Source organism: Ostrea edulis, chromosome 9 (assembly GCF_947568905.1).
Source record: "Ostrea edulis chromosome 9, xbOstEdul1.1, whole genome shotgun sequence".
Classification (NCBI taxonomy): Eukaryota; Metazoa; Mollusca; class Bivalvia; order Ostreida; family Ostreidae; genus Ostrea; species Ostrea edulis.
In genome coordinates, this window is record NC_079172.1 from 17,125,564 (window position 1) to 17,153,027 (window position 27,464).

General features: G+C 37.5%; 1 protein-coding gene and 1 long non-coding RNA gene across 2 annotated transcripts in view; one reads left to right on the forward strand and one right to left on the reverse strand.

The window, feature by feature from the left end:
• The window catches only part of LOC125658690 (uncharacterized), a 31,887-nt gene extending 29,711 nt beyond the window's left edge, over positions 1-2,176 (reverse strand). The window contains exon 1 of the mRNA XM_048890047.2: positions 1,797-2,176. Coding sequence (XP_048746004.1) covers positions 1,797-1,876 — 80 coding nt within the window. The 5' untranslated portion in view covers positions 1,877-2,176. The remainder of the gene's footprint in view (positions 1-1,796) is intronic.
• LOC130050073 (uncharacterized) lies at positions 1,405-21,971 on the forward strand. Its single transcript, XR_008798460.1, has 2 exons — positions 1,405-1,710; positions 21,205-21,971. It is a non-coding gene; the product is annotated as an uncharacterized LOC130050073 (long non-coding RNA).
• The last annotated feature ends 5,493 nt before the right edge of the window (positions 21,972-27,464 follow it).

Genomic DNA, 27,464 nt, shown 5'->3' on the forward strand with positions numbered 1-27,464 from the left:
AAAAAAAAAGACGCTGTGCTTCGACTTCTCCCGTACAGGTGCCCCTGCTATATCGGTGCGTTTATCTTTTATAACATATGAAAACGAGAATATCTTCATAAAAACAGAAGGTGTATATATATAAGATTGCGAAGAGGTTTATTTTTTCATGGATATCTTATGAATATAAACTATTAGGTAGTATATTTGTGTTTGATTCATTGCTCTCCTTGATAAAAAAAAATATCAAACAATGTTTGGCACTGACAGTGCAGCGAACACTGGTTGTATATTTACAGAGGAAACACGGATGATGGCCCGACTTCTACTGGAAGAAAACGATGTACCTCGACAATGTGCAATAGCGATAGACTTTGTCAGTAATTGATTTATATATCTTTTCTATTGTACGTCAACGGTGATGATACCACACTGTCTGTTTAGATAAAAGATTTTAGGTCTGTAACCAATTTATGATAGAGCTAACGAGGGATTACTTAGGAGGACATTATAACCGGAAAACAAAGGACGTGGGTGTATGTGTTGTTATGAAATGTACACCAGGCATGTAATGTTTCCTAAATTACCTATTGTACCTGACTCTGAGGGTTACACCTTTAGTATATGATGTATGTAAAGAAACAAAAAACGTCAGTTTGGGGCGGACCAAGGCTAATGAAAACCACTATTTGTGTAATATTCCTACTTTTGATTTATGGCACACATATAAAATCAATTTTAACAATCATTTTGAACTTTATTTCTTATCATCCATTTGTTTATCTACATGTAGATAATGATTTAAACAAAAATTCCCCTGTTGTTTTTCTTACTTGGTACAATTTATCAGGCAGATAGTGTTTACATAAATATTACAATAACGCGAGGCTGCAACATGGAAGACTACCGTAGTGATGGTGATACATGTACGAATATAAAAAAGAAAAACAATATCATTCTCATTTTCTGTAGGGAACCAAGGGCGACTCATCAAAAGGAAATACTACGAAATACGTGTGCGCCACATTACGTAAAGCTTAGATTTTTATGAGATAATAGCTATTTTTAAGATAATATTAAGAAACACAAGATTTGCAAGTGTTGCAATTTCAATCGAACAAAAATAAAAATCAATATTTCTAAAGACATCGATTAGAAGAAATTTCCACATCCACGACAGTGTACAAAGTAAGACTTGGTCGTGTATGTATGTCGTGTATGTATACACACAGAACCTCAATCGTCACACTAGTACAATATAATAGGTTCAAATTAAAATGATGTTGTTAGATGTAAACCAGCTTACCTCACCCCCTCTCTCTCTCTCCCTACCCCTCTCTCTCCTCTCTCCCTACCTCTCTCTCTCTCTCTCTCCTAACCCCCTCTCTCTCCCTACCCCCTCTCTCTCCTAACACCCTCTCTCTCCCTACCCCTCTCTCTCTCCTAACCCCCTCTCTCCCTACCTCTCTCTCTCTACCTCTCTCTCTCCTTCTCTACCTCTCTCTCTCTACTTCTCTCTCTCTCTCTCTACCCCCTCTCTCTCTACTTCTCTCTCTCCTTCTCTACCTCTCTCTCTCTCTCATTGGGAAGAACATATGCCCTGTTCAAATGTTACAGAATCTTGGTTTGTACTACAACAAAGAACGTAATTATGCCATGAAAAAGCCAGTGCTAGACGAAATTAAAGAAGAGGGGCAAATGAAAGACGCATAATTCGATGTCAGTATGATTGTGAGTATGTTAAAATAATACACATGCGTGAGCTCACAATCAAAAGAATTCTTAATATTTTAAACGATAATAAAAATAGCACTTACTTATCAGCTGCTTTCTTCTTTAGAGCCTTCTCGATGGCATTTTGCTTACTTTTTCTACAGGCTGTTAAAATCACCGACATTTTTGGATGAAGTTAGTGAACGTTAGCTTTCCCAAGACTAGCAAAAAAAAAATCCAATATGTTTGCTCAATGTCTTTCTACCAGAATTAATATATCCTCTGCGGTTCCGACCCTGCTATTCATATATTTAATAGTGAGGCAGAATCCATTGATTCACTTCGCCTTCCGTTGCTTAGCAACCGCATCGACGTACAGGTATCGATCTCCGCCATGTTCTACCTATGTTGAGGTTTAAAAGATCATTTCAATACATGTTCGATTCATGTTATATTAAACGCTCTTGTAGTGTTTGCATGTATTCAGTCAGTATTGAATATTTATGGGACAACAAACATGATGTATTTAACATGTTTCACCACACTGTGTAACACGCCGCTGAAACCGTTTTTCTCTTCAGTAAAATATTTATCGAAGAACATTTCATTATATGTTACGTTCTTACAATTTAGTAAAATCAATTTTTTTTCATATTTGTTTGAGAAAATCTTTGTTGTCCCAGCTTGTTTACTTGCAAGAAGACAACGATTTTCAAATCAAGCATATTGCTTTGATATTTCAGAACTGAAATAAGTACGATCTAACTATTACAGTATATGATAATTACGAGTCATAGACCGAGACACCGCAGTAAATACGGGATATCTATTTCATTGCAATGTATGAGAATTGAAAATATTTCGACTTTATTCTTCATAATTTTGTGTGTGATTTCATCGCTGTTCCAATTGATTTGTCTCTAATAATTAAGCTAACCCCCCCCCCCCCTCTCCCTGATTAGCGGACATCTTCTAGGGACACGGAAAAAATAAATTATGAACATTGTCCTTCACACATCACATCCTTATCAAATTATCTTTTAAAGCCTGCTACGAAGAACACGGGAAAAATGTACCTTGGGGGTGATAAATGTTTATCTGTTATTTGTCTGAATAGTTTTGATATACTTTGATAATCATGGTATAAAATTTGAAGAAATCGTATACCATCTCTAGTAAAAAAAAAAAAAAAAGTTCTCGTGATTTTGGTTTTAATATAAACTCTTTTCACACCCCTATATTGTTACTTCAATTGTTGATGAATAGATTAAGTTTATTAAAATAGGAGTCTGGTTTAAAGAATTCAGAACGACGCAAGTCTTCAGTGCGATAAAGGCGATATTTCAACGTGTGTTATTTCATGCTGTGAAAATATCAAAAGATAACACCGGAAATATTTCTTTGCCTAAACGCGGTACGTCACGATGAGATTTATTTCCCTTTACTTAACTCTTTTCTTGTGCTCTTTCGTCCGTCTGTCACACCTTAATTTTCGGGAGTTTTTTCATCACGCTTTGAGTTTTACTACTGGGTGTTTACAGATCAAGTTTAAATTCAATCACAGTTGAGCGATTTTTACGAAATGTGTGGGACTTTGTGCCGAATTTAGTTTTTCGTCCTTAACTTGGGAATCTGAAATTTGACATGTGGTTATCGAATGAGTAGATAGGTTGTTTTACTTTTGTTACAGTTGAATCGTTCTGACAAAAATTGTAAAACTTTGTCTCCTAGTTGACGGAATTAATGAATGCACCGTCTTTTCCCCTGTATCTTTCTTTCATTGTGTGAGATCTATATGATTTAAGGTATATCAATCTAGTTCGGCTGATTCACCGCATATATTTACGAAAAATCGAAATTATGATATTTCCTAGAAGTGAAAAATGACATCCGCCCGATCGTCCAAAACTATGCGATTATAGATTTTCGATTTTTTTTTTATTCAAACAATACAAGAGATTCGGGCATCGACGGAAAACGCAGTTAGAAAGCTGAGAATGTTGAAGACGCTAGGTAGAAGCGAAAATGCTGATTTTGATATGCCTCATTGTTCAGAATACTAGCTGGAGGTTGTTTCTAAGACACCAATAAAACTTAATGCTGAGAATACAACTGAAGAGTTGTCTCAAGTGACGATAAAGACAGTTTTGTTTACAGACGATCAATGACATGTTTTGAATATCAAAATTTAAAAAGAAAATGCAAAAAACAACACCATTGAAATTTCAAGATCGGACATGGTCCCGCAAATATGTAAAAATTTATCAAATTCCATATTCCCCCCTTTTTTTATATTATCATTTATTTTCTATTATATATGAACTTTTGACGTCAAGATTAATCACGCATAATATTTCCCAAACGATTTGACTTTGGACCGCATGCAGAATATTTCTCAAATAACTTGAATTGGGACAGGTAAGGAACACACAATATTTGCTATGTAATACTTATACAATGCTTGTTCTGAACAATTCTGGAATGAAATATTGATAAAATTTGTTTGTTAAAAAGTATTAGTTCATGTTTACATAATTTAATGTGTCCCCCCTTTTTTTGATTGTTGTTTTACGTCCCTTCCAAGAATTTCCCACTAAAGTAGAGACATCGTCAGCATTTGGCGAAGTGCCACAAATTTTGGCCCTTACAGTCTTAGCATAATATCACACCAGAGACCACGCCTACCGTGACGCTAGACCCCGTTTTAAATGTTATATCCGAAAGATATACTTCAAATACCTGGCGAAGAAACAAATCCTACGTATATTAAACGTCTTAGATTTGACGCGACGCCGAGATCGAGAAGTGAAAATTGATTAACAGCGAGTAATTGTTAATTTCCTTGTGACATATGCATGCATTGATATTAAAGTTTTGGAAAACAACAGGTCTATTACCCGCCCATCGTCGGAAACCTACGGTCGGTCGCTCTCCGTTTACCTACCGTAGGACTCAACGCCAGTATTTTCGCTGGAAGGTGTGTCTCGGCTTCTACAGTGTATATGCGATTGGTCGCTTTACCATTCCTTATTGCGATAATGAAAAAGCCCCTTATTTGCAGTCCTCAGGAGCATAGAAAAATATGCTTTCGAAGCGAAGATTTTGACTACGTTTAAGTTGGATAAGTTACAAAACTTTCAGAGAAATGCTTTATCTGCATTATTGAAGAGGAGGGTGTATTTGTGCCTATATAGACAGGGGGTGGGGGTGGAAGCCTGCATTACCAAGCGTTTACTACTGCGTACGAGTCTATGTACATGTATACATGTTCAGCACTCGTAGTCTCGCCACTTTTATCCATTATACGGGAGCAATGTGTTTTTTTAACGGACTTGGTATTTCATCGGTTTATATAGGTATGTTAAATTTAATTCTATATTAAGTACTACCGTAATTTGTTCCAGTTGTGTTGTCAGCACAATTTGAACCAGTAATTATGACCTTCTTTACATTGTATAAACACAATTGATGTTTCACCAACGCTAATTACAAAATGACATGTGAACGGGATTGTAAGACCATATTTTAATTCAAATTTGCATCTGATTTTTCAATTGTATCATGCATGACTGATTTTATTCACGTGCCATGTAACAGTCATGATAATAGACATACCAGAGGCGGATCTAGTATTTCCGAAAGGGGGGGGGGGGCACATGTGAAAGTGAAGTATTAGCCAAAATAATCAGCTATTTTGGGTGCCAAATCTGGAGATTTCATCTATATATCGTATATAGTGGCACAACAAAACACACACTTTCATGGGCGCCGCCATTACAGCTGACACTTTGAGTTCCGGGAATACTTACGGCAATTCCCATTGGTCCTCGATAGGTCACATAAGGTCATACATTTTACTGAGTTATGCGAAAATATCGGCGTTGTGTCCCACGGGAGGTAAACGGAGAGCGACCTACCGTGGGTTTCCGACGATGTTACCCGCCGTAAAATTGCTGAAATATTGCCAAAACGGCGTAAAACCGCAATGAATTACTAGTAATTAACATAAATTTAACCGGTCGCGGTAGCTCAGTGGTTATAGCGTTTGTTTCATAACCGAGAGGTCGTGGGTTCAAGCCATGGCTTCGTCAAACCTAAAACGTTAAAATAGGTAATGATTATTGCTCCTTCGCTTGGCATTTAGAAGTGAGAATCATGGGAATTTCGTGTCGCGGCAGGCGTTGAGCGCTTAGCATAGGTCCAATTTTGTGGTACTTCACATACAGCTGATGACGTCTCAATATGAGTGACGTCGACGAGACGTAAAAACAATTAATTAATCAACCAATTAATATAAATCCAAGCATATTTTAGTTGAAAAGTCGGTTGAAGCGTAAACCGACATCGGCACCGGCATTTTCACGATTTCCAGAATCAGAACATGCGAAGAGAAGTGGATGTAGACTGTGCCTGTCCACATCTCTAGAGAGAATACCTCCACCCATATTCCACATCTCTAGAGAGAATACTTCCACCCATATTCCACATCTCTAGAGAGAATACTTCCACCCATATTCCACATCTCTAGAGAGAATACCTCCACCCATATTCCACATCTCTAGAGAGAATACCTCCACCCATATTCCACATCTCTAGAGAGAATACCTCCACCCATATTCCACATCTCTAGAGAGAATACCTCCACCCATATTCCACATCTCTAGAGAGAATACCTCCACCCATATTCCACATCTCTAGAGAGAATACCTCCACCCATATTCCACATCTCTAGAGAGAATACCTCCACCCATATTCCACATCTCTAGAGAGAATACTTCCACCCATATTCCACATCTCTAGAGAGAATACCTCCACCCATATTCCACATCTCTAGAGAGAATACCTCCACCCATATTCCACATCTCTAGAGAGAATACCTCCACCCATATTCCACATCTCTAGAGAGAATACCTCCACCCATATTCCACATCTCTAGAGAGAATACTTCCACCCATATTCCACATCTCTAGAGAGAATACCTCCACCCATATTCCACATGCTCCACTTTTGTTGCACAGTTCTCCACTTGTACCGTGTGTGCCCTTAACTTGCATTGTACAGCTTTTCACATGTACTGTAAAACTATCCGTCTGCATAACTCTGGTTTGCATTGTATAACTTTTCATTTGTATAGTACAATTCCCCACCCGTTATGTATCGAGGGACTGTTTTTTTTTTTTTTGCTTATGTATGAACGTGATTTTGCGCTTGCAATTTTGCTATGATAAAAAGAAACAAACATACAAACAAGTAAGGAAACAAATGAGCAAGCAAACAAACAATGCAATCGCTGCTGATCCAAGTTTATCTATTCTAATTGTTCATTTCCCTGGATGTGATGATTCGTGTCTGTTGATGCTTCATATTAGTTACAGATACATGTATGTAACTCTCTTGGAAAATATTGGGACAGACCAGAGAGCTACAGATTGACTCCAAAATAATATTTAAAAAACCATTCGATTTACGGCGCAGAAAACAATGCGTACAGTTGAGGCCCCATATCGCTGTGTTCTTGCATTGCCGTCTAAAAAAATTTATTTTAAAAAAATCCTTATATATTTTACTACTATTCCTGTGTCCAAACATACCTTGAAATATTGATTAAAGCTCCATGCAACCAAAGATGAAAGCCCCACATCTTCAAATGATTCCGTTTGTTGAAGTAGTCAAACTAGCTAGGCTTTCATAACATACCAGGCTTGCTTTTCGATACTCAAAAGCTTCTTTTACATCTATAGAAATTATGCAATTTTCATATTAGATTAATTATCCGTGTTTATGATAAATGATGACCAAAACACATACCTCGAATATAATATCATCAATACAGCCTATCATTGGGTCAAATGCTGTCTGACGTGTTTCATACCGATTGTTAGGACGTTCTAGGCACACTGATTTTGACTACGAATAACTCCGTTTATCTAATCAGGATATAGGGCTTACGGCGGGTGTGACCGGTCGACAGGGGATGCTTACTCCTCCTAGGCACATGATCCCACCTCTAGAATGCCCAGGGGTCCGTGTTTGCCCAACCAAATATCTATTTTTATTGCGTATAGGAGCTATGAGATTGATCACTGTTCGTTATCTTCACCTTTCATCGATACAAAAACGGGGCGGTTCGATTTGACTGGTCCTGTATGAAAGCCGTGAATTGAATTCAATATTCAAACCTATTTAAAACATTATTTTTCAATTAAACTGGAATGATATCATCCAAAATATTTAACTAAAATATATGTTGGAATATCTGTTCACATAGACATCATTGTTTTAAAACTATTGTGAGTATGGAAATTAACGGGATTCGATTTGACTGGCTATCTAACATGGCTACGTCAACAAACGGAAGACATTTGAATAAGCTGGGAGTTGGGTATAAGAAATATTTGAAGATATATCTAGACACAAGTACAATGGGGTAAATATGTTGGAATCTTTATCAAATATTTGAGACGGCGATGCAAGAATACAACGATGAATTAGGTATAAGACCTCAACCGTGTGTATTTTTTCTGCGCCGTAAATCCACGGTTTTTATAAGGGATGGATCTGTAGCTCTCTGGTCTATCCCCAAATTTTCCCAGAGAGCTACAGATTTATCGCTAACTTCATCCTAGTATTTGTAGGATAGAAATGGTCATTTTGATTATGTAGATCATGATTATGTGTATATTGATATGAAATAATGTACCAAAATATAGTAAACTAGAGCGGCTAAATATCCATGAAGACAAAGCCAAAATTCATTCCGCCAATGTAAAGTTTGAACTCACTAAAACAAAACCTGATGTATTCCATCTCCGTCATGCCTATAAACCTTGAATATATTATGGCGCTACTAATTCTGAACAACTAACACGGAGCCTAGTTTTAGATTCATTTTGCCCTCATAAATCTTAAATTCCTTTCGGATTATCTTTTCTTTGGTAAGGTGTGCTGCTTGTGTAAATCTGTCATAATAAACAGAAACAAGCACACAAGCAAGCAAACAAACAAAACATCCAAAAAACATTGCCACTTGGACGACGGTAATGAATTGTTTGTGCACGTGTTTTATTTGCATTTGCCAAACATTGCGAGTTTTTTCAGTCAACGCCAGGCAATTACTATCGGTTCACGACCTATGGGAAGAAAGAATCATTTAAAAGAATACCGAGAACTTACTTCTATCATTTAAAATGATTCACGTCATGAATCATGTACAGAACATCAAAAACGAGAAGCTTAACGCATTCCCCATTACAGGAGCACACATAACGGATCAGTCGCCGGACTTAGCCAACACTTCTGCCTTGTTTGATTGGTCTGAAGTCAGCTGTATCTCTATAACAGTTGTACAGTGACTTCATATCGGGGATGTCTTGACTTTTTATGCACTACTATACGTAACAATCATCGCTATTCAGCTGCCCCAAACATTAAATACAATCCCCAAAGTCATCTAAAAATATTCACGAAATTGGACCCACAATTTTGTAAATTTTTAGAAGAACCATATATCCAGAGGAGTTAACGAAATGTTAAGAAAAGAACAACAAAAACATGAATCTAGTATGTAGACGGATCGCCAAACCGTATATTCCCACCAAATATACGAGTATGTAGTGTCCTACAGCTATTCGTGTTCGCTTAGACTGTGTTCAGGCTTATTCTAAAATGATAAATGCAACATAAAAAAGCTCTTAGTAGTGTTTTTCTGTTTTATCAAATAGAAAGTATTTTATCCCAATACTATGCAAGTATACAATTGTTTTTAAGGAACTCAATCCCTTTCTTCAATACTCAAGCTTTGAAGTGTGTAATAATTTAAGATGGGTGTTGATTATTTTAGCAAGAATATTGTAAGCTAGGTAAAGAGGATATCTTCATAGAAATCGCGTCAAAATTTTATAAATATGTCTCGGTTAATCACAGAAGGTAGCTGGAAAGGGGCAGGATAAGATGGTGGGTAGGGGGCATGCATTGCCCCAGCAATGCTGAGTAAATATATCCCAGTTAATCATAGAAGGTAGCTGGAAAAAAGGCAGGATAAGATGGAGGGTAGGGGGCATGCATTGACTCAGCAATACTCTCAGAATGTTTGTGAAATTGGTGGTCATATAACTTCTAACTCGAGATTCCACTTTAAACAACGTGTAGGCATCCAATCAAAAGACACATATAACTGGGTCTCAAACTTTACAATTAAACTACTACCATGTTTCTCCGTGATAGCCACGAACTTCCATAGCAGTATTGAATGGTGTGTTTTTGCGCTAATGTTGTTGATGAGTGTGCCCATTTAACTACTCCCCATTGCTGCATTTTTGTACTATATGTCATTTCGTTTCCCTCAATAATTCACAACAGCAAGTCTCGTACAATGCGCTCTTCAATTGAGAACTTGCTCCATTAAACGAAACTTTTATAAATTGCACTCTGGGAAAAGCAGTACTCCGAACTTGATGAATGGTTTTAATATTTAATCACTGTAATAGCAATTTAATTTTTGTAAAATTGCGCATGGTCGCTGGCTCCTATTCAAGGATGTTCAGCTTTTCATCTAGAGAGAGGGATAAATAGACTAGAATATGTCTGCTGCCCAATCCCTTTAAATATTTTTGAATAAAATTATTATAATTCAATTTCAATTTATTTCTTGAAATCGCCATGTTGGAATACAGTCAAAATAACAAACAAATGACATATAACAAAAAGAAAAGGGAAAAAAATATATGGCACAATGACTATAGCGTATACAAGACATATTCATACGGTTCTTTAGAGAACATGGATTGGTTTCTCTGCACAAAGCATCTATCTAAATAGTTACACAAACATTTTGTAATATTATAATCACATGGGTTAACAATATCTTTAATGGGATCAGTACCACAGTATAATTTATCACTAAAAATATCATGATATTGAAATCGAAGTTTGTCATAATTCTAGGTTTAATCATGCAACATACTCGTTAGGATATAAACATAAAATCCAAAAAAACAACAACAACAACAAAAATTTTGAAAATGGACATTGATTGTACAATGAATATGAAACATTTGTCAAATTGAGAACTCTAGTTTCGTAATTTCAATTATTATCTACATTATATCATGCCTGGATATATGTGCAAGATAACAATTGTTTTACTAATGCAGTTATTGTTTCCTTCTGTAGATTTGGTGTTTGAAAACAATAAACAAATAATAAATCTGCATTCCTCAAACATCCAATGTTAAAAACGATTGATAGTACTAATGTTGATCTTAAGATCAGGCTCTTATTTACAATTTCCCATAGTTTATGGAATTAGAGTATAGAAATTCATTTCAAAATTAAGGAGGTACTCTACATCGTCATTGGCTGACTTCTTTTTAAAACATGGATGAAAATATAAATATCAGCAATATTTGTCTATTCATTAGAAAAATTCTCGCCTAGCCGAGTAGCTCAGTATGTTAGCACGTTCACTGCTAAACTGTAGATCGTCCAGCAGGGGTTTTAATTTTTTCTCGGATTGCTTTCTACTAAAACTGCATATTTTGACTAAATAAAGTAAATTTGAAAGTTTTCAATTTCAAAATATTGTTGTACATATCCTCCACTTTTCATCCATCTTTTTCTGGTGTAGCATACCTCCTTAAGGATTATCTCCCTCATGCATAGCTCTGATCGGTAGACGAATTGGACTCCAGTCTTTGGCACTCTGTTTTTCTTTTTAGTTCTTGCGCGTTTATTGTTATTTCGGATTTCCAATATTTCAGCTTGAGCATCACTCAAGAGACATTATTTGTCGAAATGCGCATCTGGTGCATCACAAGTGGTACCGTATAAATTTTACACTATACTCTGTGAATTACTATAATTGTTATAGTCTACGAATATATAATTTAGAATAGTTACAACATTACTCAATAGTCTCTAGTAAACAACCCAACAAAGATAAGCAAAAATCTCAATATGTTACACACAACAACACCACTTTCATTGCAAAAACAATTTCATGCGAGAATTTATAATTACCAACATTATAAATTCACCTGGCTTTGCATTTTCAAACAATTGCTTAAAATTGTTTATACATTGATGTATATTTTCCTATCCACAAGTCAGGTTTGTGAAATACAAAACAACTTCATTTAACCTTTGTGAACTCGCCGTGCCATGGTCTTTATTTGGTCACGTTAATACCATATCCTGTAGTTTTCTCGTAATTTTCCGTCATATCAAAACGAACAAACGTTAATGAAAGGCTAAGCACCTTGTGGTTTATTTCTAAGCAATCAAACATAGGTGTAACCTCGCTGGATTGTTCAAATTGTTGATGCTAGGTTAATTGTCCGTTTTATGTGAAATCGGCGATGCTTTCCACAGTACATATTAGTTTATTGTTAAAAGGAATTTCCAATGATATACCTGTGTTTAGTCCTATCTGACAACATGAAACGTAAATTACTAATCAAAATAAAAAGTTGTTAGTTCTTGAAAATCAATGATTTTTGTTATGAGATTCTTTTGTTTACGAATGTCGTCGCTATGATTGACATCTGAACTGAAATGGTTTACGGCGAATGAGCTTTATGAGCTTCTAGTAAAATGAGTGAAAGCGATGTGAGTTGAATTGATAGATTCTAAATATATGCTTATTATACATGTATACACATGTATGTATATATAGTTATAAAAAATGTTATTATGCGCAATTATTTGTATTATATATAATTATATTAACGTTTAAAGTGGCATATAGGCCCGACGGGCCGGGTGTTTATTGATTTGTATATTGTGATGAAATTGTATGTATGAATATATGTACACATGCCACTATAATAAATAAAATTACTTACTTACTTACTTACTTATATCTGAGTATCACTCAGTCTAATATTTACTGTTAGAACACACTGACACAAAACAGATGAGCACGGATATAAAATGCATACCGAAATGACTATGTTAAAATGAGTTCAATAGCATGTGGCAGCGCTGCAAGAATTTCATCGTTTAACAAACTTGCCTAGATGGTTGAGCGGTCTACCGCGCTGGTTACATGCTGCTAGGAGATTCGGTTCCGCAGGTCATGCGTTAAACCTCGGGTAGGGGCGGGAGTGGGTATACAAATGAAATAAAGTTAATTTTTTTGTGATTTATATTAAATATTTCTTCGAGCAGTTAAGTTTATTTAGAATTCATTGCTATCCTTCGATGTCGAAGATTACCATAATTTCACCTCTGCTGATTTCTGCGTTGAGTGTTGTGGGTCAGAAGATGGCTGACAAGTCCTGTATCCTCGCGTGGAACGTCCTTCCACATTCCGGACAAGACGGTCCAGATGGAGCTGCTGTCGATGCTTCTCTCTCCTTTCGCACAGCCCTCTTCTGTTTTGCCAGGCAGATACGATTCTCCTCGTGTATCTTGCTCCAATCTTCACGCTAGAGCGCCAGGAAGTTCGGCCAAGAGCTAGATATTCCCATGTATCAGGTTCGATGTGGAACAGCATGGTGGATATTTTCAGGGAGTCTTTGTACCGCTTTTTCCTGACCACTTCTGGGGCGTGAGCCATTTTCTAGCTCCCTGTACAAGAGCTGTTTCGGGTGTCATCCATTCCTCCAACATAACCAGCCCATCGGAGTTGGTCTGACCGCAGAATGGTGTCGATGTTGTACATAAAAGATGAAGATAACGAACAGTGATCAATCTCATAACTCCTTAATACAAAATAGCTGGGTAAACAAGGACTCCTGGACACACCAGCGATGGGATCATGCGTCTAGGAGGAGTAAACATCTCCTGTCGACCGGTCACACCCACCGTGAGCCCTATATCTTGATCAGATAAATGGAGTTATCCGTACTCAAAATCAGTATGGCAAGAACGTCCTAACAATCGTTAAAAAGCATTTGACCCAATGATATGTTGTATTGGCAAATTAGATCGTTATAACGACCATAGCATTTGCAAAACGCTGACTTTAAACGAGACTGGTGGAACCCCTGCACCATCAATTTTTTTGCCAGTAGCCTGTTTCGATTTAAAAACTGACGATAAGCAGAACAAGCTCTTGCGCATTGAATCAGTTAAGAGATATAAACACCGTATGCAGGTGATAATGGAATATTGCTACATAGATGTAAAACTTATACGGTACCAATTTTGATGCACCAGATGCGCATTTCGACAAATAATGTCTCTTCAGTGATGCTCAACCGAAATGTTTGAAATCCGAAATAACTATGAAGTTTTAGAGCTAAATATAGCCAAAATCAGCGTGCCAAAAAAAGTGGAGCCAAATTCGTCCAAGGATAAGAGCTATGCATGAGGGAGATAATCCTTAATTTTGAAATGAATTTCTAAATTTTATAACAGCAATTAAATATACATCCGTATTTTCAAGCTAGTAACGAAGTACTTAGCTACTGGGCTGTAGAGACCCTCGGGGACTAACAGTCCACCAGCAGAGGCCTCGACCCAGGGGTCATAATGTAAAACTTATACGGTACCAATTTTGATGCACCAGATGCGCATTTCGACAAATAATGTCTCTTCAGTGATGCTCAACCGAAATGTTTGAAATCCGAAATAACTATGAAGTTTTAAATATGAGAAGTTGACGATGGAGAAGCTGAAATCATCCTGTTTTTCACAAAGTTGAGTTCTTAGTTTGCCGTTAATGTCTATTTTCAATAAAATATCTAAGTATGAAGCAGAAGTGGACGACTTTGTGGTGTCTTTCATTTCGAATTCACAGAGATATATCGAATCGACATATGAATGAAAATTATTATTGGTTTTTTTGGGGTTTTTTTGTAATCCATCTATTTTTTTGCTTTCACAATAAATAAACATTTAGATATTAACAACACATGATATAAATACAAATATATGTGTATATTTAGGAGTGCATGTGACATTTATGTATATATAATGTGAAAGGTATTTAATTTCGAAGAGAGAGAGAGAGAGAGAGAGAGAGAGAGAGAGAGAGAGAGAGAGAGAGAGAGAGGGTAAATTGGAAGAATTTTGCCTGGTCCACTGATCAGTCTCAATCATTTCATATAAAGCAATTGTTTTCTGTTAACAGTACATAATCAAAGCAAATCACATATATTCTGCCAGTACTTCTCATATTCAGTATAATTTGCAGCTTTTTTGGAACAGAGATTTATTATTGTTAATAGATAATACGTCGTCAATATATCTAAATATCGAATTGAAGGCCACAGCAAGATATTTTTTAAAATAAATTCTGCTTCTTAGGAATATAAAAACAGATCAGCTAACAAAGGAGCACAATTCGTGCCCATGGGGATTCCAACAGACTGTTGCAAGACCTGATCACCAAAGATCATAAAGATATTGTCAACGAGGAACTCTAGCATATTTTTTATTTCAACTTCAGAGTACTGGTACATGGAATCAGAGTAGCGTTCAACAAAGTAATTTTTGTATGGCTGATCACTAGATAGGAATATTTACGTTTTCCATTTTTGGTGAAGAAGCAAATGTATATGATGTCAAAAAGTCTAGTCTTTAATTGATCGTGAGGACCGGTCGTGTAAAGTGTTGAAAAGTCATACGCTTTGATGTTGTTGATTTGGAAAAAGCTTTGCGATTTCAGGTTTACTAAAAGTTCTTTAGAATTTTTAAAAAAAAATCCACATATGATTTACACCATCTCTGGCATATGTAATAGCACAGTACATTTGAAGTTTCTCCTTCACAGTTCTTGATATTTTCGTGAGGAGCAAAGATAGGGGCTTGGTAGAGTACTTACTGGATCCAATTTGTAAGAGTTTTGAAAGGGCAGCTGGAGTAAAAGTACGATTACCAAAAGTGGAATTAATGTCAAATTCTTTTAAAATACAGTTGTAATAATGAGCCTTACAAACAAAGACAATGTTGTTACAAGCTTTGTCAGCTGAAACCAAAACATATTCCTCATGTAACCTATCTAATTCTTTTATCACTTCTGGTTTACTAAACACAGAAGGATAGATGATACGTACTTTTGTTTTAATATTTCTAATGCGGGATTTTAATTAATCCATTCTGACAATGTATCAAGTTCTTTTTCATATATTCTGTATTGCTTATGGGATTCATAAGATTGATCACTGTTCATTATCTTTATCTTTCATCATTGTGGACGTTTCGGGATAAGGTGCTTCCAAAGTATGAATTGTAAACTTTTCCACATGGTTGAGGCGCTCAGACTTGATGTAGATGTTTGGCTCATTGTAGGGCAGTTTGGTTCTGGTTGGAAGATCACATCAGTTTTCTTAGTGCTTATCGTCAAAGCAAAGTTGTCACAAGCATCTGGAAACCTATTCAGGCTTTGTTTACATGTCAAGCTCTGTTGAGGCATTAAGGGCGCAATCATTTGCAAAGAGAAGGTCTCTCAGTCTTTTAAAGCGAACCTTTGTCTTGGTTTTTAGGCGCTGTAAGTTGAAGACTCCTCCATCAGTGCGCTACCTGATGCCAATGCCTGGGTAACGCTCAGAGAAGGCATCTGCCAGCATAGCAGTAAACATCATGCTGAGCAGCGTTGAGGCTAAAACGCAACCTTGCTTGACACCATTTGTGACCTCAAAGGGTGAAGATTGATTGCCATCATCAAGAACGTAGGCCTGCATACCATCATGCAATTGACGTACCATCGTAATGAACCTTGGTGGGTAGCCAAATTTCTCCATGATTAACCATGAACCAGTCCCGTTGACGGTATCAAATGCTTTTGCGGAGTCTACAAAAGTTGTGTAGAGGCTGGCGTTCTGGTCTTGGCATTTCTCGTGCAGTTGTTTGGCCGCAAAGATCATGTCCACTGTTCCACGACCTGAGCGGAATCCGCAATGACTTTCTGGTAGGAGACCATTTTCAAGGTGGCGAAAAAGTCTGTTGAACAGTATGCGTGCAATGGTCTTTCCAGCGATGGATAGAAGTGAAATTCCTCTGTGGTTTTCGCAGGACTGTATGTTTCCTTTACGCTTGTAGAGATGGACTGTTAAAGCATCCGTTAGGTCCTGTGGTAAGGTCTTCTTTGCCCACATTGGCTGCAAAAAATTGGTCAGTTTCTGAATCGTCAGTGGACCTGCCGATTTATAGATCTCGGCTGGAATGGCGTCCACCACAGGAGCTTTGCCAGTTGACAATTGCTGTATAGCCTTTTCGGTCTCTGTAACAGAATGATGGTCGTCAAGTGGGTCTAAGGTATAAGATTGATTGCCTCGTTGCTGATTGACGATGGCCTGTTTAGAACCTACTCGAAGTGTTCTGCCCAACTATCAATAATACCATTCTTGTCTGTGATAAGTTTGGTTCTGGTTCCATCAGCAGAGAGAGAAGTGGTGAATTGTTGGTGTCAGCGAAGCAATGGATTTCATTGTCCTTTTGACTGAGCCATCTGTCCTTCATATGCCTTAATTCAGTCTGGACAGTCTGCTTTACTTGGTGTAAAGCAGCTGTGTTGGCTGGAGTAATGTTTGAAATATTTAGTTTTAAGAGCCTGTTTTTTCTTCAAGCAGCTTGTCTATGACCGCAGTGTTTTCCCCAGACTAGTCTTGGTGAGAGTGCGTATTAGGACATAGTGTACAGTGTTCCTGCAATTCCTCCAGTCCTGCTCAATGTCTCCAGAGTTCAAGGACAATGACTCAAGTTTCCCATCCAATTCACTAGCGACTTGCTGCTTGACGTTAGCATTATTCAGCTTGTCAATATTCAGGAGCTTGGGCGGTTTCATCCCCTGTGGACGCCTAGGTGGTTAAATATGAAAGTTTAGCTTGCATTTGATGAGGCGGTGGTCCGTCCAACAGTATGCTCCACATATTGACTTCGTCACTCGCACATCGTTCCTGTTGACTATGGCATAGTCGATGAAGTGCCAGTGATTTGAGCGAGGGTGCATCCAGGTGGTTTTATTTCTGGTTGGCAGCTGGAAGAGTGTGTTTGTGGCACTAAGGCAGTGTTGGGCAAATAATCGGAGGAGTAGACCATTGCTATTACATGATCCAATGACTTTACTCCACGCTTCTACATCCGACCCGACCCGGGCATTAAAGTCCACGAGAACCACATGTTTATGGAAGCGATGATAGTGTCAAGTTCCTCATAAAACTTGTCCTTGATGAAAGGTGAAGATAACGAACAGCGACCAATCTCATATAAGCAATACAAAATAGATTGCTTGATGTTTTCAGCCACACTCAACAATTTTTCAGTTATCTGGTGGCACCCAGTATACGTATTTATTGGTGGAAGAGAGAACCCAGATACAATGTACGCAGTTGTGTTAAGGAGGGCCATAGAATATGTCAGAGGAAAAAAGCAATATATACAGATCAATTTTTGACAAATCCTGTACGCACAACCCTTATATACAAAAAATATGTATATATAATTAAGTGCATATTGACCTCCCATACATTTTTCACCAGACCGACAGTCTCTACATTAGCTGTATATCACGTGATCAAATATCAAGATAAAATCGTACCGTGTATGTATAAATCGTTCCATTGGCATTATATCCAGATATCAATGCATGTTGAAGTTAATATTACTTCAAAACATATTAATTTCTTAATTTGAAAAGTGATGAGAGCAAGTTTATCGTGACTTGTAACATGTCTAATTTTTGCATTAAATATGCAAGATGCGGCGATTTTTGCATATACAAAGTTGAATCTAGCCTGAAAAACATGTTTTCTGTTGAAGCCACAACTTGCTCCCCTAACTGTCCTTTTGCACTGAAGTTCATATGTCATATAAATCAAACATCTTTCACTCAAAAACCTTGGGGTGTCGTGCCAATGATGAAATTTGTATGTAGGGAAACCCTGTTTATGCAAATGAGTTCATTGTGAAAGTCACTATATTCGTGCAGATTAGGGGCGATATCAAGATCACAATATAATATGGATATTACTTTAGCATGTATGTTATATAAAGAAGAAATTGAAAATATTTCAATATCAAAGAGAATTAATATAACCCATTTGACAGAAACTTTTACACGATTGCGGTTTATTGTTTGACAGTGGTGGTAAATAACGAAAAAATATTTTGACATTTCCAACCGCAAAATGAATGTAGATAAGTACGTCATGACCTTCATCATGACGTATTTTTCATTGTGACGTCATGTATGTGCCAGTGCGGTAAAGTACATCTTTTACAGCACTGGTATTTATGAGGAAAGCCTTAACTCAGCCGCGTAATTGGGAAGATACCACCGACCTTCCGAAAGTAAACTGGGAAACTTTCTCACTTACCGGCACGAGCGGGATTCGAACTCACGGCGACAGAGGTGAGAGGCCGTGTGATTTTGAGCGCGATGCTCTAACCACTCGGCCACGGAGGCCCTACAAAATAGATAGTTGGGAAAACACGGACCCCTGGACACACCAGAGGTGGGATCAGGTGCCTAGGAGGAGTAAGCATCCCCTGTTGACCGGTCACACCCGCCGTGAGCCCTATATCCTGAGCAGGTAAACGGAGTTATCTGTGGTCAAAATCAGTGTGCCAAGAATGGCCTAACAATCGGCATGAAACACGCCAGAAAGCATTTGACCCAATGATAGGTTGTATTGACGAGCTAGATCCTTATAACGACCATAGAATTTGCGAAATGTTGACTTCAATCGAGACTGTTGAAACCCCTGTACCATCAACTTGTTTGTCAGTAGCTTACCTCGATCTAAAAACTGACTATACGCAGAACAAGCCATTGAGTATCGAATCAGTTGAGAGATATAAACACCATATGCAGGTGATAATGGAATATTGCTACATCTATATGGGAAGTTGACGGAGAACTGAAATCATCCCGTTTGTCATACAGTTGAGTCGTCTGATGTCATCAGGGTTTATTATGCTAGGGACATCTAGCAAGGGTAGCATTTCTCTTTCCTTTCAGTTGAAGATTAGCCTTCATGAGGCGATCGTTGACCCCTTTGGGTAGGCTAGCTAACTTGCCTATTAGGTAGTTTTTGATTGTAAAGCCAACTCCCGACTCACAGCGTTCATCCTTCCTATGCCCACTCCAAAAGAAGGTGTATCCGGCTTTAGGCTCTCACAGTTGTCCTTCTTCGGCAAAACGAGTTTCACTCAGAGCAGCAATGCCCACTTTGTATGTGCTGTTCTTCTTTCCGGTCTATTCGAATCAACTTTGTCCAAGAGTGTTCGAACGTTCCACTCGCCGACTGTGATCGGTATCCGTTTGTTGTTTTTCTTGTAATTTTCGACTGCATAATGGGGATCCTTGCCAGTCGTGGTAAACTAGCCTGGGTTAGTTGAGACGGGCGATTTTTGGGGCACCATTTCTAGCCCTCTCCTAGGCAACGGGGGTGAGCAGTGCGTTCCTAGAGATGGCTGCTCAGTCAATCAAGATGTTGACGGGAGGCTTTCCTGTCTCGGTCAAAGAACTGATGACCAGTTCCTTGAGCTGCCTGTGTGTAGGGTAACAACTGCAGCTTCCAGTTGATGCACATCTGCTGTTTTTGTCGTTTGCCAATCGCCACAGGACTTTGATTATTTGTGGTGGTGTGATGTGATGTGATGGGTTATGTGCAAGAGGAAATATGACTTGTGCTGGTGACTTTGATTTTAAAAGTTAAGAAGGGCCATGCGCCACCAACCTCACTCTCGTCTGCATTCAACTTGACCTAGTAGAAGGACGTAGTTAAGACAGCAAGAGTTTAATCAAGGTGCAAAAATTGCCGAAGCCTTGTCATATTTGCACAAGAAACCTAGGCTTAACTGGTAGGTGCAAAATGTAGGTCTGCACCGAATTACATGTTTACTTTTGAAAAGAAGAATACCTTTTTATCAATGTTTTTATTAATTGCATATTCATGAGCATGTGTATTGTCTGAATTAAAATTGGATATAGAGGGTGTCATCTCAAAATTAACACGGATTCAATATGATGCGTCTTGTGATATGAATGTGTTTGAATTTCACTTGAAGTGCTTTAATGTATTAGCCATATTAATTTGAATACAGAACTGAAAGAAACCCTTCCAGTTGCATGATCTAACATTACCCGCGCACTTGTGGAAAGAGCACAATTTATTAGAAGTATTTATCTTTGACAACACGAGTTTCACTCGTTTCATTTTTAACATGTTGTATTAAAGGTATCATGTACACCCCCTGCAGGAAAGTGTTTTGGTGTATGGAAATAAAAATAACTTTAACCGAGTAATTGATTTCAGTAAACGACGCGCGTTATTCGCCTTTGCTGCCCAGGTTTTTACCCAAACAAATATGGATCCATCATCCACTCCATGAAGTTTATGCAGCATTTCCTTCGTGTGCGCCTAATAAATCTCCACTCACAAACACGTGATATCGAGAATTGTCTAACGGAGGATACTGAGCGAATATATAGTTATTGTCAATTCACTTTTAATGAAATATGTTACTTGTCAAAATCTTGTTCTGTAGTGTTTCGGATTCAGAATTCACTACGCTGTGGGTCTGCGGACTTAGTATGAAATTGCTGAACCTTATTTTTTGCAGGAAAAAGCGCCCACCCGTTGCTCTTCCGAAGTCTAATGAAATTAAGCCTCATATCAATCTGAAACCGTACGTTGTGTTCACAATGCGCAAATCATATACCAGTCTTTTCAAGATGTACAATTCAGTCGTCGTAAGCGTGAGCTACTGGAATATATTATGGGAGTATAGGTTTGCTTCCGAAGGAACTCCAGGTGGCTTTCCATGAGGAAGAGAAATGAATAGTGCAGGTGAACATTTCACGGCTGAGGTGGAATTGCGTAACTAAAGCAAAGCCGTTTTTTGCACCGGAATATCATACTACGTATTGAATCGCGTGTTTCTGTACTATTCCTTAATCGATTGGATTTAAGACATCAGGACGATTTTATGCATTTTAAAGTGAGAGCCCTGAATTGGGCTGTTGGGAATTACCAAATCATATTCACGACAATGCGTGTCCTCGTTTGCACTGGCTGTCTTGTAAAGAGATACCTGTAGATAGAACCTATTACGATTATAGAGTGGTCAAGCTGTTCTTGTGATCACCAAACAGCAATGCATACGACACTACTATTTTGTAATGTGTTTTCCTCCATCCAGGATATCCTCAGAAGCGCACACATGAAATCCAGATGACGATGAAAGAGGATTGGCAATGGGAACTCTTCGTCCATTTTATGAAACGAACATATCTGTTTATATGGTGCTCATAATTTGAAACAAGCTCTCTTTGTTTTAAATTTTACATGTAGCTTTTGACGATAGGATTATATTGTTTTGGGAACGTTGTACGGGTTATGCATTATTTCATATAAAACGGGACGTAAAGAGGCCCACACCAAAGTCTTGTGCAATATATTCATGCACGCAGTTTTTGATGGCAGTGGGAAGTTAAACAGAGTTTAACTCCCAAAAATAAATGAGGCCCTAGCAGAGAATGTCGTGGCACGCCAGCAATGTAATAATACTTGGATAGAAAATGACACATGTATTTATGCATTATTTTAAATCAAATTAAGGTAGTACTCTACATCGTCATAATGGCTGACTTACTTTAAAAACATGGATGAAAAAATCGATATCAGCAATATTTGACTTTTCCTTTTCCATTTAAATACCTAGTCGATTAGCTCAGTAGGTTAGAATACCGACTGCTGAACTGTAGGTCGCAGGTTCGAGTCCAGCAGGGGTTTTAAAAAAAATTTCAGATTACCTTCGACTAAAACTGTATTTTTTGACAAAATAAAGTAAATTTGAAAATTTTCAACTTCAAAATTCATCTACATCAAACTCTGGTGTAGCATACCTCCTTAAGTATGTAATATGCGAATCAAAAATCTTCGATAAATCACATCAACCAATCAACATGATTAAACTTCACCACTGCATACTTTTGAATGACCGAGCAAAACAAACATGATTCAGTTTTTTTTAATACAAAAATTCATAAAATGTGTTTAAAAATATGAAGATATAGATAACTAGTGCTTGGAAAAGCTGTGGGAGTTAGACTCCCTGTATTTCCAGCTCCACTCAGGACTCTGGCTTTTAATCCATTGCCAAAGAATGAAAAGATATCGACTGCTTGTTACTTTACTTAAACGATGTCCATATTTCCATTGATAATGAATGCATTTGTGACATGGATTGTATGTCCCTGCATAAAACTGAATGTGCACTGTGAGATGCTTCTTACTTAGAATCCCACAGGGATGAATTAGTGCCACATTTTCTGATGAATACTTCATTTAGTGTTTCATTTGAAATGCAATGTTGTTATCTAATTTCCGCGTTATCGATCACTTAAAGAATACTTGCAATTAAAGCGTCACATGTTTTCAAAACTTTAATGTATAGCAACAAATACCAGTATTGATTCTATAGTGATATTTGAGACAATTACGAGAGATTCTAAATCCTCTTTGTCTGTTTACAAGTGGAGATAGGTTTCTGATTCTCTCAACAAATCAATTGTACTGAAAAGAGTTGTCATTCTGAATGGCACGCCTCTCTTAGAGGTGTGCTCACTGATTGACCAAATCCGAATTTGCTCAGATGAACTTGCAAAACAAAACTCTGTGAAATATATAATTGCATCAAAGGTAGCCGCAGTTAAAGGGAAAGGCAACCCAAAAATGTTTACATGATAAATGATAGGATTGATTATACGATAAAGATTTGCCATACTATTCTGTTGATATACGGCCTAGATTAGCCTCAATACTAATTTTAAAACCTTAAGAATTGAAATTCCCGCCATCTATAGAGACTGCCATGATGCGGAACTCTTTTGTATTCAAGACCACAATTTAATAATTTTGACGTCACACTGTCTATTCCGGTTTTGATGAGATTCTAAGATCATTAAAGATGTGCATGTGGTAGATTTTACGAATACATTGTAAATAGCTGGATGCCTCCCTGTCAAGCAGTTAATTACATTAATGTGAAGGGGAGATGTAAAAAAAAAAAAAAAAAAAAAAAAAAGTTTCCCCCCAAAATTCCTGACTCAACAAAGTTATTTGAAAAGAAAATATTATGTAAACTGTGGATCCATCATTTGCGTAATGAAAAGTTGAGGTTTGAGACATTTACATGTATGAAGAAACGAGTACCATCTGCCTGGTCTGCAACTCGACTGAACGTCCTCTTTTCTTAAATTCTTCTTGCGAAAGAAAGGGTTTAAATCTATCCGGCTCCAAACTTAACTGTTCGTAAGTTGTCATGTTTACAGGGCTGCTGATGAAATAAACCGGAACCGACGGTGTGACGTAATGAAGTAAACTTCAATGGCCTCTCTCTTAGCGGCAGGTAATTTGAAATATAAGATATATTAATATTGATTTAATTGTTAAGCAAGGATTTTTGTTGTTAAAGACTGTCATTTACGATATCAGTAAGTAATATTTTATTCATAAAGGCAACAATGTGGTTAGGGTTGCCTGTATTCTCGTTTACTCACATTTCAATTATCACCTGCATATCGTGTTTATATATCTCAACTGATTCGATATGCAAGAGCTTGTTCTGGGTATAGTCAGTTTTTAAATCGAGGTAAGCTACTGACAAACAAGTTGATGGTACAGGGATTTCAACAGTCTCGATTGAAGTCAGCATTTCGCAAATTCTATGGTCGTTATAACGATCTAGTTCGTCAATACAACCTCGCATTGGGTCAAGTGCTTTCTGACGTGTTTCATACCGATTGTTAAGCCGTTCTTGGCACACTGATTTTGACTGCGGATAACTCCGTTTACCTGCTCAGGATATAGGGCTCATGGCGGGTGTGACCGGTCAACAGGGGATGCTTACTCCTCCTGGGCACCTGATCCCACCTCTGGTGTGTCAGGGGGTCCGTGTTTGCCCAACTATCTATTTTGTATTGCTTGTGGAAGTTATGAGATTGATCACTGTTCGTTATCTTCACCTTGCATTTAAGTATACTCGCTACAAACAAAGCATTGGATGCATGGGTTTATATATATATTATATATATATATATATATATATATATATATATATATATGTATATATATATATGCATCCATTTTTTGTTCGTATCAAGTGTCTTTAATCTATATTTTCAAAGAAACATGCCTTTAGAAATCTCTACGACCGGTCAAAAAGTTTGTAAGGAAGGGTTTGTCAACAAGGGGAAATATTCAGCCGTGATGCTTCAACACCGGTCTATAAATAACAGACTTAATCTAAGTTTGTCACTGCATCGTAAAATATGTACTTCGAATTAATTACACACTCTATTTTCAATGCCACATAACGTACTATTTATATTTCAGCTACACCTAACGTCACAAACATAATTTTAAAGAATGACAAACAATGGAAATTAATGTTCACCCTGTTTAGACATAGGTGTATATGTAGGCAGTCATGTCATCTAAATCAATTAGAGGAATACAGATAAAAAAGAAAGATAACAATTATTGATTTTATATTGACTTTATTTAGGTTTGCTTTTCATAAACTCGATAGATGTTTTCTAGGATGCAGTCGTCTATTTTTAGAAATTAATGTTTTGGAATTGACTAATATTGCGTATTTGATAACAATTAAACGAATATACATATCTTGACGTCATCGCTCCGTTTGTAACGCGAGTCTATCTGTTGAAATTGACACTATTCTTCTTTCTTTCTTTTTTTGTATTGTTTTAGATGCTGCAATATTTTTCTACTCTGTGATGGAAAGATATGGGAACGTTTTCTGATTTATTAGAAATTTACGGAGATGCATATAGAATGTATCAAATAAATTCATGAGAAAATAGATTTGTATCGTTACGCTGAAAATGCATCCTGCGACAAAGTATATATCGTTTTATTAAAGATTCTTTATTCAGAGATTAATTTTACTACAGAAAGATATATCCTTAGTAAAGATTAAATTCGCTACAAGTACGCTATCTCGTTAATGAGGGAGCTTTGTTGTGGTTGAGATAGCCAGCACATGCAGTGGAATATTAATTATAATTCAAAATGAAAATACACGAGAGCATGAAATGGGACGCCTCGCACCAGCATAAAGTAGTACCATATCAGCTACATCTGTGTAAACTCAAAAACACGTCTAAAAGTTATCGTCAGAGGCATTTCGCTTCGGAACACGTGTTATTCTCTATGTCCAATGAGTTATCATTCTCTCACCAGAGGGAGCGTTACGCAAGCTTCACATACACCTGTCAACGCTTGAAATCACGTGACAATATAATCACATGATATAAACGATCATTCTCGGTTTCCTTTCCCTTTCAAGGTATCACACCGGTAATTATTTTCACTATATATTACTATAGAGGGGAAAAAATCATTAAAAATCAGTTTACAAAATTGATGCCGAATAACGCAGTCAGACACGTTCTATGTTACCTATCTCGTCTGCCGACACCAGAAAAACAACACCCTACGCGGCATTTTCGAAAAAAAATTACCCGCAAACAGGACTACCCTCAAATCCACGTGTTTTTCACATGTGTGTAAACAGCCGGAGTGCACCTCAGGAAGTAGCCTCAGCTACCAACAGCAAATAGTTCCTTTGTATACACTTGATTATTTCTACAAATTACACAAAATTTCCTAATCAGGGGTACAAAAATTAAGAGAAAAGAAGAAGAGGAAATGAGAAAAATCGCGCAAGGAAAAAAAATATTTCTTTAAATATATGGAACTACAATTGACTAAGTTCATTTTGATTGGACAATTACCGGTGTGATACCTTAAAAGTCCTGGCAACAGGTAATACATCAGGCTCTTTTCATAGCCCACTGACACTTTATAAGTACATATATACCATTTAGCTGTTTGTCTTCTATTTTACAAGTTTTATCGTATTTTTACAGCCTTTCTTACTTTTGATTCCATGTTTACATTTAAATCTCCACCACGTGCATGTCCTACATTCATACGCATATTACGAAGTAATTCCAAATTTATGATCAGAAAACGGCGATTTTAAACAATTTACAGTAAGCATCAATTTAACTGCACCAAAAACATATCATAATCTGACTAAATATTTAGTCCAAAACATAAATGATAGATAATAGAAACTTTTACAAGATTTCTGTAAGAAGCCGTTGACAGAGGTGTAGTGCGAGGAGCGCACGGAACTCTGGGTAGAGAATGATGAGTTATGGTAACAGAAACAGAGGCAGGTGTAGAGGCAAATTTTGACTCCCATAGAATAATGACCGGGGGTCATTTTTCAAGACCGAGAAACACGTGGCGCCGAGACACCAACTAAATGGGATACGCCTGGAGACAGGTTGTGCAGAAGACCCAGGACCGAGACGCCTGGAGATCTTGGCAGCCGCCTATGTTCCTATAAACAATACGGAATAGATAGTAGGGCAAACACGGACCCCTGGACACATCAGAGATGGGATCAGGTGCCTAGGAGGAGTAAGCATCCCTTGTCGACCGGTGACATCCGCCGTTAGCCCTATATCCTGATCAGGTAAACGGAGGTATCCGTAGTCAAAATCAGTGTGCCAAGAACTGTCTAACAATCGGTATGAAACACATCAGACAGCATTTGACCCAATGATAGGTTTTATTGGCAAACTAGATCGTTATAACGACCATAGAATTTGCGAAATGCTGACTTTAATCGAGACTGCTGAAACCCCTGCACCATCACACTTTTTTGAAGTAGTGAATTATCCCTTGTTTCTATCAACATGCGCAGAATGCAAATCACTGTTACATGTATAAGCAGTAATTTTCTTGGCCAAAAATGTTTACAGACATGATTAAGTGAAAGCC